The 12354-nt window shown below is 42.8% G+C and overlaps 1 protein-coding gene across 1 annotated transcript in view; it reads right to left on the bottom strand.

Moving 5' to 3' along the window:
* Nucleotides 1-257: 257 nt before the first annotated feature.
* LOC115799967 (NLR family CARD domain-containing protein 3-like) overlaps nucleotides 258-12354 on the bottom strand; it is a 52374-nt gene continuing 40277 nt past the window's right edge. The window contains exons 6-8 of the mRNA XM_030757271.1: nucleotides 5070-5243; nucleotides 2106-2279; nucleotides 258-1332 (exon numbers count right to left, since the gene is read on the bottom strand). Of these exons, the coding sequence (XP_030613131.1) occupies nucleotides 1320-1332; nucleotides 2106-2279; nucleotides 5070-5243 (361 nt within the window). The 3' untranslated portion in view covers nucleotides 258-1319. The remainder of the gene's footprint in view (nucleotides 1333-2105; nucleotides 2280-5069; nucleotides 5244-12354) is intronic.

Here is a 12354-nt window from a genome sequence, read left to right on the forward strand (position 1 = left end):
ATTAGTTGGTCAAACATGTTTACAGTTTAAACAAGGATTTATTTATTTTTAATTTCAGGCAATGATGCACTTAAAATCTTTTCTGTTGCAGACTTAAAACACGATTTAATAAAGTTATTCTTTGTAAGTTTGACCATATGTCTTTCTTTTTTTCTTTTCTTTAATGTTAATAAGGATAAAATGTTATGCAGAGATGGATAGTCACGGTGGGGAGTGGGGGGCGCGAATAGTTTTCTTCTTGCTAGGGGGGGCGTAACAGAAAATAATTGAGAAGCACTGCTCTAGACAAATAAAACAGGCCAACAGTATCTGAACCATCTCAGTGAGGTCCAAAACAAACTGCATGCATTCATTTTTCTCTACTGTGGAGCAGAAAAGACCTGATCTTCAACAATATCAGCATTTGGCCTGAGGACTGTTTCACTTTATTGGAATTAGATGCTGAGGTCGTGACCCTGAGGTCATGACCCTGAGGGGGCAGGTGTGTCATGCATGTCTGTCAGTGACAAAGGAAAACTCTGCATGGCTCAACTGAACACATCCAACACATCTGTCCAGAGAGAACATTTTAACACACAATTCATTTCCACCCTCAACAATGATGTGCATTATATCCTGTGGAGTTTGTGAATGAGGTCAAAGGTCAGGAATTCAATTAGCTGTTTATACCAAAGGTGGTTTTGGGAGCTGATTTCAAGTCTGTGTGAGTCTGTTCTAGTTCACAGCTCTGCTTAATATGTTTTTCATTCTTTTAGTAAAACTTCATTAAAATTCATTTGCATTTCATCACATTCACAATGGCCACATTTACTGTATGCACACCACCTCCTTCATTGAAACCAGCAAGCTGCTTTGATTCAATCAGCACATATATTGAACATCAGTGTCCACATGTAGGCCCCACCCACTGAGGTCACACGATTCAAGGACACTAAAACACCCCCCCCCCAGTGAAGCCAGTGTCAGACAGAGACTCTGCAGAGACTGTGTAGAAGGATAGAACAGCAGCAGAGCATCCAGATCCACTGATGATCCTCTGGCAGATCCACAGGGACACACAGGGATGATGGTGGACTCTACATTGTGTCTGACACTGGAGCTGTTCTCAGAGCAGTTCACTCTGCAGCACTGACAGTCATCTGCACTTCTTCTCATTACTCTGTCAGTCACTGCTGGATGAAGCTCTCCTCTCCACTCCACCTCCCAGTAACATGGCCCAGTCAGAGCGTCTCTGCACACAAGCTGCTGCTGCTTCAACCTCTCTGGATCATCAGGACACAGCTCCTCCTCTCTCAGCACACACACCGTCCTGTTTACCATCAGATCCTCCACCTGGAGAGAGAAGAAGAAAGAGCAGAGGAGATAAATGAGTGTTTCCACAGACTCTTCATCAGCTGTCAGTCAGTGATGCAGCACATCCAGTATAAAGACCAGCAGGGCCTTCAGTCCTGGGACTGTACTAGTACTCATTGTTGTTTCACTTTGGATTTGGATTGAAGTTCATCCAAATGTTTTTCCCTCCTAGTTTTAGTTTGGAGTCTCATGAACTCTAATAACCTTGGTCTGTCCACTCTGAGCTCTTTAGGAACCCCAACAACAACCCCAACAATTCATAGGAGATGTTTCAGTCCCTCATGTAATGGTTCCAGCTGTTAACTGGAGGAACTCCATCCAAACATCTGCTCTCACAAAGTTCTTCATCACCTACAGACTGTTTCCTTCACTCCTTTAACTGGAAAATGAGTGCAGTCACTGGTCCATGTTGGGAAAATGTCTGCATGCTGCTTTGTTCAGAGAGCTGATTGGCTGCTGACAATGAACTGATGCTGCATCAGAGCATGTGAGCTTTCCAGGAGCCGTTACTATGGTGAGCTAAAAGCTCCCAGAGTCAGCCAGTGTTTGTTAGAGCAAAAAGGCCCAAACAGGAAGTGTTTGTGTCCAATCCTGAAGCCTGTCACCATCCTCCTCTCACAGCTTCACTGAGGAAAGCAGCCACTGAGAAGGCTGCAGCTTTACAGGAAACACTGGATCTTTGCTTTCATACTAACTGTGTTTAGTACAATACTGCTGAGAGCAGCATGGACTCACTCCAACCCTCTACTTACTGCAGTGTCTCCAGTCTGCAGTGTGGACTCTCCTTAAGATCAGACAGCTGCTTCACATCTGGATCCTCCAGGTTGTTCCACTGCAGGTCCAGCTGTCTCAGATGGGAGGGGTTGGACTTCAGAGCTGCTGCCAGATAATCACAGCTGATCTCTGACAAACCACAGCTCACCAATCTGTATAAAGAATCAAAGATGTGAGTTTATTAGACAAAGTTTGTGCTAAAATACACAACTTGGAAATGGGTCTATATTTATTTAGTATTATCGGATGTCCCATTTTTAATAAAGGCAAAAGAAAAGGTGATTCCCATATGTCAGGGATGCAGTTTTGTTGAATTGATAAATGAATATAAATGAATAAATTACACTGTAGGCTGACTGGGAAAGGAATGAAGTCCATGGTGGGGATGCAGAACAAGGACACAAGGGCATTTTTTCCTGATAAATCTGATCCTGAATCAGCAGCAGAGTCAGACTCATTTGATTCCAGCTTTGATCTCATTGATTTCAATGAAGAGCTTCTGATTTTAGGAGAGGGGTGGTAGGCTCTAAGCTTCACACTGATGAGGTGTTTGTGTGTAAATCTCTTAGTGGGCTCACAGAGAGAAAAAGCCCTGGTCCTGATGCTTTGGGAGGGAAATGATGGAAGTGTTGTGAGGAACTGAGTGGGGGGAGATTTTCAGACATTTTCCAGTCCTCCTTGGAACAACAGGAAGTTCCAGCATATGGAAAGAATCTATTGTGGTGCCAGTGGCAAAGGTTCAGTCTCCTATGGCCCTCAGTGATGATGGTCCTGTGGCCCTCACGTCCTTGTTATGAGGACATTTGAACACATTGTCAGATGTGATCTTTGACACAGAGTGCTGACATGTTGGATCCCTTACAGTTTGCCTACAGGGCAAAGAGGGGAGTGGAGGACGCTCCTGCTGCTCTGTTAAATCTTGTACTGAGGCACCTGGAGGGAAATAAGAAGCGTGCACGTTTGCTTTTTACTGACTTTTCTTCTGCTCTGAACACAAAGTAGAACCAAACTGTAAGGTTTGTTCGTAAATAGTTATGATGGCCTGAACCAAAACAATTGCAGTATTTGGAATTTGGCTCCCAGATGGCCTTGGATGCTGTTTATCTAAATCGCCTCTTGGAGATGTTATGTAAACAGATGCTCTTCACCCCCGCCCTGTGTTGTGACCTGTATGAACTGGTATCCTGGCAACCAAGGCTGACTATACCGTCTTATCATGAACTGCTGGTCTGGAAGCTGTGTGGCCATCACAGTATCCTGCTCGTCTCGGCTGGCAGCCCCTCCCCTACCCACCCTAGTGCTCTCCAGGCTTTAAATGTGCTGCTGCTTTGCTGAGGTGTTTTTTGGAACCTCGTAAGGTGTTCATAATGAACACAGTACGAGATGATTTTTTTGAACCTGCCTATTCCAGTGTATCGCTTTCTGTTTTCCTGCTAAAGGTAGCGCTGGTAAAACGGCTGCATGACCTCAGACACCTGTCCCCCCTGTTTGTTTCTGTTGTTTGTATTTCTCTTGGATGGGTGTTCTGGAATGCAAATTTCCTTATATGTTTACATATAATGACAAATAAAGTCTTCTTGAATCTTGAATCTTGAATCTTCTTGAATCTTGACATCTTCCTGCACACAAGCTCTGAGCTCATTTTAATGTGGATTTTAGCTCAGTGACTTTGGAACAAACACATCTCAGAAGGTCCAGGTTAATGGAAGCTGTTTAGTAGGCTCTCATCTTCCACTGGATCCCCTCAGGGCTGTGAGCTTCCACCTCTGTGATCTCTCTGATATACTAATGAGTGTCAGAGCAATCAGAGATCAGGATTGGTCCTTCAGGATGCTGATGACTCTGGAATCAGGAGTCTTCTGGATGCTGTGGAGTCCCATCATGGCCCAGTCCTTGATCAGTGTGTTAGCTGCTGTGACCAGTCTGTCTCCAGGCTCCAAATAAATAGTCTGGACCTAACTCCCACCCACACCACCCTGTGGCCCCCACCACCTCCACCTCCACATTAGAGGAACTAATTGTAATGTTCAGACTGCAGTGAAACTTCCTCCACTAGGTGGCAGTGTTTGATGAGAAAGTGTTAGTGTAGCTGCCCTGTAGGCAGGAACAGGAAAATGCAGGATTTGTCCTGAAATTGGGAAAAGTGGTTAGCACTATGGCCTTAAAGCAAGAAGATTCTAGGTTGGAGCTTCTTGGTCAGCTGGGCCTTTCTGTGGACTTTGGATGTTCTCCCACAGTCCAATGAAATGCTGCTTAGGTTCATTGGTGCTTCTAAATTGGCTGTAGGTGTGGATGTGAGAGTGTGTGCTTCTCTGTGATGGACTGCTCACCTGTTCAGGTGTACCACGCTGTTCCCTTCATCAAAGTTACCAATGAAGTTCCAAAGAAGAAAGAATGCAGAGAAATGTGCTGATTTAAAGCCTTTGAAGTGCTTCAGATGATATCTGTCCACTTGTGTCCACTAATTGATGAATGTCAGCTCTCTAATGCAGCTTTGATCTTCACAGTCTGCTTTATGAAGCTCATTCTAACCCTGAATGTCAGAGTGTTCCTCCTTCTCTTTGCCATCATTCATGGTGGCAGTGGAGGACATTTGGATGTTGGACTGTGTTTTGGATGTTGTGTGTCTGTTTTGTGTTGGACTGCTGTCTGTAAAGCAAACGGCCATTTTGGTTTGGATTTCAGTGTCAGACAGACTTTAAGGTGGAATGAAGTGTTTGAGAGTTTCACAGTGAATTATCCAGTGGAGGATTTTTCTTCTTCTTTGAAGCTTTGAAATGTCAACATTGTTCTGCTACAGTCAATGGACTAAAGCAGAGAAGAAGAACACAGACTTTACCATGAAGATCCTCAGTGTGGATCAGTATAATATCAGCCTTATGTCTGCAGTTTAGTATTTCACATCAGATTCATCTCAGCACAACTAAAACATGGAGACTGACCTCAGAGTTTCAAGAACACATTGTGGACTCTCCAGAAAACCACACAGATGCTTCACTCCTGAATCCTGCAGCTTGTTGGAGGTCAGGTCCAGCTGTCTCAGATGGGAGGGATTGGACTTCAGAGCTGCTGCCAGATAATCACAGCTGATCTCTGACAAACCACAGCTCATCAATCTGTATAAAGAATCAAAGATGTGAGTTTATTAGACAAAGTTTGAGCTTGAAATCATTAATATTGTACCACTGTTAACAACATCACATTGTGTTGAAATAAACTTTGGTTTTGTGAATAAATGTGTGAAATGCTCCTAAATATAAAGTGAAAATAAAGCTGATGACATTTGTTTGTGAGGGAGCAGTACATACAAACAGCTGCAGAGGGCGTGTCTGGTGGATTGAACATGAAACAGGAAGTGTTGAGCTGAAATCTGCTCAAAATAAGGCTGTAGATATACATGAGAAATTGCTCAAAAATCAACCATTAGAATATTTCAATAATAATGCTCTTGCGATAAATTAATGCTTTTTTTCCTCTATAAAAAGACTCACAGCTGTGCTATTTAAATGTAAATAGAAAAGATACAGAACAAAAATAGCAAAAGGCTGACTGATTCTTTAAAAAGCTAGTTTGGTGAAGTCTACTTCACTGGAAAGTACTTCCTCCTGTGTGTACTCCTGTACATCCAGTACTGTGACAGACTGAATGAACAAAATTCCATCTGGAGGATTTTAGCATCTCAGTAAATCCACAGAGATATGCACTGACGTATCACAGCAATGGGCCCACCCACTCAATGCAGCATCTGCAAGCACACGAAAAAGACCCACTTCTGCTGTTAAGGTCACATGACTTAAGGCCCTTTCACACCGGATGCGTTGCGTATAAAAGACACGAAATTCCGAATCTTTTGGATGCGAACCTGTCGGGTAACCTATATACACACCGGACGCGTTGCGTTTTTGTGACTAAATCCTCCTCATATAATGCACGGTGACAAAAAAAATGCAGTCGACATCAAGTGATGATGTAATGGTCCTGATGTTTCTAAACAAGAGAAGGAAGAAACAGAGTTTATGGGTTCATCCAACTCATAAGAAAGCAGCAGCAGGGAGAGTTTCATCGTTTGATCCCGGAGTTGAAGCTGCATCACGGATGCTTTCACACATATTTCAGGATGTCAGTGGGCAGTTTGAGCTCCTGTTGGCAGAGTTGGGATCACATGTGAGGAGGCAGAGGATAATATCAGAGAGCTAACTGACCCGGCGCAGCGTGTAGCTGTGTGTCTGAGGTAAAATTTTATGAGTTTACTGTTCCCACATCACTGTATATTCAGGACATCGGTTCGTGTTTTGAGCTATGAACTCACATGTTGCTAAATGCAGCGCTCTAATTGGTCAGACCTGTTTGTTCGCTTGCGAAAGTCAGAAAAATCTAACTTGATCTGAAAAAATAAATGCCGCAAATTTGTCCTGTGAAATGACGCGGTCGGTGTGAACGGCTGCATTAAGAACAGGAGAGTCCGAAAAATATTTTTAACGCACGAAACATTCGCAGGGAATTTACGCGTCCGGTGTGTAAAGGCCTTTACGGTACAAACCAACTTCTGCTGCGTATGGCGGTGCTGTCTTACCAGCAGCCAGGGATGCCTGGGGGTCCGGGCAATGCCAAAGTGTATGATCGGACGCAGTACATAGGCTGTATGTACACAAAACACGGCGACAGCGGAGGATTTCAGGTTTCCAAAACTCTCCGACCTCACCCGAAAAAGTCGTTAAATTTGTCGCTAGTTGCTTTGGGGAAAAAAGCCTCCAGCAGGGTCGAAAAACTTGATTTATTTCCCTGCATTAAGGCCTTTACACACCTTTCTTATGAGTTGGATGAACCCATGAGCTCCCTTTGTTCCTTCTCTTGTTTAGAAACATCAGGACCTCATTACATCATCGCTTGATGCCGAGTGCATTCTTTTTTCACCTTACGTTATATGAGGAGGATTTAATCGCAAAAACGCAACGCATCCGGTGTGAAAGGGCCTTTATTCACAGTATTTTCACCACTTTAGCTGCTCACACGGCCCTTTGATGACCCGATAGGAATTCTTTGATTACAGCCCGCAGTTAAGCTGACGTTTTTTGCTGCTGATCATCCCCATACTTAATTAACTTTCTTTCATAGTAAAGTCTTACTTTTTAAAAACTTGATATATCACCCAGCCCTAGCTCAGAATGATCGCAGGTGCAGGTGTGTCACAGGTGAATGTGGGTGGACTGTCACACGAATATCATCCACCTGTAGGTTTTTCTTGAAGGCCTTTCATCAGTGGCGGTTTCTGATATGGGCGACATGGGCAACTGCCCAGGGCGGCTTCTCATCTAGGGCGGCATGACCGCCCCCCTCCCCCCAAAGCATGGTGATCGCCGCAGCAGTGCCTGTCGCACTACTCCACTTGTGGGGTAATGAGTGCCCTCTGCCTGCTGTGTGGTGCATGTAGCTTTCTGCCATGGTCTGACAGATAGGTTGTAACAGAAGGAAAGGGGCAGGCGGGGGATTCTCTGGTCTCGGTTGCTGAGCCTAGAATGAATCTGTGCAGCTAATAAAATTAGATGCACTAATAAAATTACACAATTGATAGAACACAAAGCACATTTCATTTATAATACTGTAAATATGGTCATTAATTCACAGTATTTGTGTGAACCTGAATCCTTCTGTTAAAACCTGTCTGTCAGACCATGGCAGAAAGCTACATGGGATGCTCGTCCAGGGCGCCAAACAGGCTAGGACCTCAGACAGTATTTTGTTATCCAAAATGAACACATAACCTTTGAGCGACATTCTGGTCCACACTCCATACCAGTCAGTGATGGTAATGCACCAATTTCCTTGCCCACCATCAATAAAGTAAATAAAAAAGGAAGAAGAAAGCAGCACAACAACAATTTTAACGGCACAAACCAGCACAAACGGAGCACTAACCGCTCAATCTATCTGCTGGAATTTTTCACGTGGATGGGTTGTCAGCTTCACGCAGCTATCCACTCGTGTTAAAGTGTCGTTTTTTTCTAAATCAAGGGCACGCACGACCGTAGCGAGATCACGCGTGTACGTTGCAAATGAAACTGCCCGTGCTCTGTGGTAGATTGCAAATTCTGGTGAAATGATACAGGCGCAAGCGACGATAATAGCAGCAACCTAGCTGGGGCGGAGTGCACTCCTGTTTGCTAAATGCGGTGACAGCAGAGTTCCGAAAATGAAGTGGTGAAATCCTCAGCCTAGCGCAAGGGCCTCTCAGCAATGCATAACGCCTGATGATCAATCGCTAGCTAGAACACTGTGATGTGAGTTTATTAGACAAAGTTTGAAATCATTCAGTATTTCATAATCAGAGCTGAAGAAGCTTCACAATGTACAAGTTTACAGATCACTTCTTCTTCTTCTTCTTCTTCTTCTTCTTCAGCGGCTGACAGCCAACATAAAGATGTATTACTGCCACCTAGTGGCTGCACTGATGATATGAGAGCAGCAGCAAGGATGGGAGGTTCCAATCCCACAAAGCCTTTGGGCACTAATCTCCACAGCCCACTAGTACATGTGACCTTTGACCCCTGATTCTCTGAAGAATTCCTGTTTCCCTTCCAAAGCTCCAAAGTGCTGCTGTGCCTCCATTGATAACCCCCTGCAATAACACATCTAAACTGAACTCCTGCACAGCCTTGCTTCTAGATCTTAGTTTCAGAGCTTCTCCAGCTCCTCTGGATCCACTACATTTGAATCCAACATGTTCCACTGGTTCCCTCTCCATGTTCCACACTGCCCTGGATTAGGTTTTCCTACAAGCTGCATAGTTGACTTTAATCCTGTGTGACCTTCCTGACCTACAAATACAGCTTCTTCCCTTCTCTTTCTCCCTGTTGTCTTGACTCCATCCACTTTTCCCTCACTTCTGTGGAAGTGTCTTCCCTTTGTCCCTGTGTCCCACCTGTGCTGCCATTTCTTTGGCATGTTGAATCCTATCAGTGCTTTTCCTCCCACTTTACAAAGAGCCACCTCCACCTGCTCTCCTTTAAGTTCCTGTTTAGCCAAAGTGTAAACAGATGCTCTATGCCCCCGCCCCGTCTTCTGACCTCTGTGCACTGATATCCCTAGACCAAGCTGCTGATGAACATTCCAGCTCTCATCAGGAACTATTAGCTGAGGGGGGATCTGGATCAGCTCCACAGTAACCCAAACCCCCTCGCCTCCGCTGGCTCCCTTCCATCCCTGCCCCTCCCCACCCTAGTGCTCCCATGAAGTATATGTGCTCACACTACATTATGCAGAGGTTTTTCTTACCTCATATGTTGCCCTGTTATGGGGCAAAGTATGAGATGTTTTTTTTGTCTTCACTTACCCCATTGTGCTCGCTATGTTTCCATCTTTTTTAAAATGGCAGCACCTGTTTGTTTGATTTGTTTGTCTTTTGTTGAATGGGTGTTCTGGAACATAATTTCATTGTATGTTTGACATATAATGACCATAAATTCTTCTGATTCTGATGTAATAGAGGAAATTCTGCCTTTAAACACGGTTGACTCGCCTTCATTTTGTGGTTGTCATTTTTATGTTGAGGCAGCGGAGTGCTGCCGATGTTGTGCCCAAAACGTTATCGTCTGCCATAAAGTGATTTCCGGTATTTGCTAAAAAATTATTGCCTGTATTTAAACGGGTGTAAATGACTTGTTGACCTATAATCTGTGAAACGTGTCAAACATAACTCTCATGCATGATATCAGGTCATTTTGACTGAGAAACAGCATTTCTATCACAAGGTAGAAGCTGCACTCAGTTTTGGCAAAGTGACTTTTATATATACTTTTTTTAAAATCAAGGTAAAAACTGTCATTGAAATTAAAAATGTCTTTTTAAACAGAAATCTGTCTGAGAAAGCTGCAGAAATCACAACAAATATAACATCACAGATCTATAAAGATATTTGAAGTGGCCAAAAAGCTCTGGTACAAAAACACAGACTCCTAAAGATTGTTGAAAAACAGGTTATTTCTGCATTTTATATATAAGCCCTTCATAAATCATGCTGACTGCACTCTATCAATATAAGCAAAGACATTACACATAAAATCACACAGAGACATCAGGATCATTTTATGGCAGACGATCTCCTGCAGCTGTTGAAAGTAACTAATTAAATAACTTGTAGTCTAACTTAGTTACTTCTAAAATTAATTAATCAGTAAAGTAAGTTACTTTTAAAGGAGTACTTAGTAAACATTAATTGGATTTCTTTTTCAAGGTAACTATACCATCACTGCTGAAGACCCATCAAATGCCACCACTAAGGAGTTCTGAGGATCATGGACTCTTAACTTTGCTCAGCATGTATCTGGGCCTACTCACACTGCTGGACATACTTTGGTCTTTACTTATGGTGTTACCCTCGACCATCTGCACATAAATGAAGTTGTCTTCAGTGACCATAAGTCAGTTTCTTTTAATCTTTCTTGTAATCCAGAATCTTTTCCCCAAGTTTGCATTAAGTGTAGACGCTTTATTGATGATTCTGTTTTATCTGAGTTTTCTTCTCTTTTCAGTTTTACAGCTCATCCTGGTGATAATGTTGAGCTCCTTGTTAACTCTTTTAATGAACACTGCCAAACCATTCTCACTCAGGTTGCTCCTTTAAAAACTAGTCATTGCTCTGTTAGTTCTTGCATGCCCTGGTTAAACAATCAAACTCATGACCTTCAGCACTCCTGTCGTAAAGCAGAGTGTCTGTGGAAACCTACAGTATTGGTTGTTCATCATGACTACTTGAAAGAGCTCCTTCAATCTTACAATGAGGCTGTGAAAAAAGCTAGATCGTCTTATTTTAGTAATCTTATAAAATGTAGTAAGAATAATCCCAGGGTTTAATTGTGGGGTCCCACAGGGTTCAGTCCTGGGTCCAGTATTATTTTCCTTTCATATGCTCTCTTTAGCTGGCATCATTCAATATTTTAAGGTAACTTCTTACCATTTATATGCTGATGACATTCAGCTGTATATGTCTTTTAAACCCCAACAGCTGGATAGGTTGTCCACCCAAGTCCAGTGTTTAACTTGGGTCAGTGAGTGGCTCTCCAGTAATTACCTTGTTTTAAATGCCAATAAGACTGAGACTATGATTATAGCTCCTCCTGATCTATATCTGAAAATCAGTCAGGCTCTTGCCTATTTTTGTCCCACCACTAAGACCAACATCCGTAATCGTGGAGTAATATTTGATTCCTCTTTGAGTTTTGACTCGCATGTAAGATCTCGATCTCGTTCCTGCTCCTTTCATTTAAGGAACATTTCTAAATTACGACATATGGTCTCCAAGGCTGATCTGGAAAAAATTATCCATGTATTTGTGTCTTCGCACTTAGATTTTTGCAATGCCCGTCTTACCGGCTTGGACAAATCATCTCTTTCACGTCTCCAAACAATAAAAAATGCTGCAGTCAGATTATTAACACATTCTAGCAAGCAAGCTCACATTACTCCGATTTTACATTCCCTACATTGGCTCCTAAGTGATTTTAAGATTCGTTTTAAAATTCTCGTATTGACATACAGAGCATTAAACAATCAGGCTCCAGATTATATTTCCCAGCTTCTCATAAAATATACTGCTTCTCACTGTCTCCGTTCGCAGGCTCAAAATTTGTTAGTTGCTCCCCACACATGACTAAAGACTGGGGGGGGGGGGGGAGCAGAGCCTTTTAGTCAGGGGCACCAAGGCTGTGGAAGAGTCTACCATTACATCTACGCTCAGTTGACTCTGTGGATTCTTTTAAAAAGCAGTTAAAAACTTTTCTTTTTCAAAAGGCCTTCTGCTTAGAACTTTTATTGAAGTTTTAGTTTTTAGCTATTATGGTGTTTAATTATTTTAGCTTCACATTATTAGTTTTTAGTTATTATGGTTTTTAATTACAGTATTTGTTTTGTTTTGCAGTTTCCATGTACAGCACTTTGTGACTACCATCTGTGAAAACTGCCAAACAAATAAAATTTAATTACTATATCTTTCTCTTCTTTCTCTGAGCGTCTCTCTCTCTGTTTCCACAGAAGCTCAAAGTCTCTGCAGCCTGTTTGGATCTGCTATCATGAGATCTTCAACAGCCTCATTCACATGCCTCACACACTCTACAGCACGTGTCAGACTCAAGGCCCGTGGGCCAAATGTGGGCCAAATGCACAGTCATGTCTTTGGACTGTGGGCAGTGTTGCCAAGTCCGCTTATTATAAGCGACTTTGGGCTTGTTTTTT

This window comes from Archocentrus centrarchus, chromosome 20 (assembly GCF_007364275.1).
Source record: "Archocentrus centrarchus isolate MPI-CPG fArcCen1 chromosome 20, fArcCen1, whole genome shotgun sequence".
Classification (NCBI taxonomy): domain Eukaryota; kingdom Metazoa; phylum Chordata; class Actinopteri; order Cichliformes; family Cichlidae; genus Archocentrus; species Archocentrus centrarchus.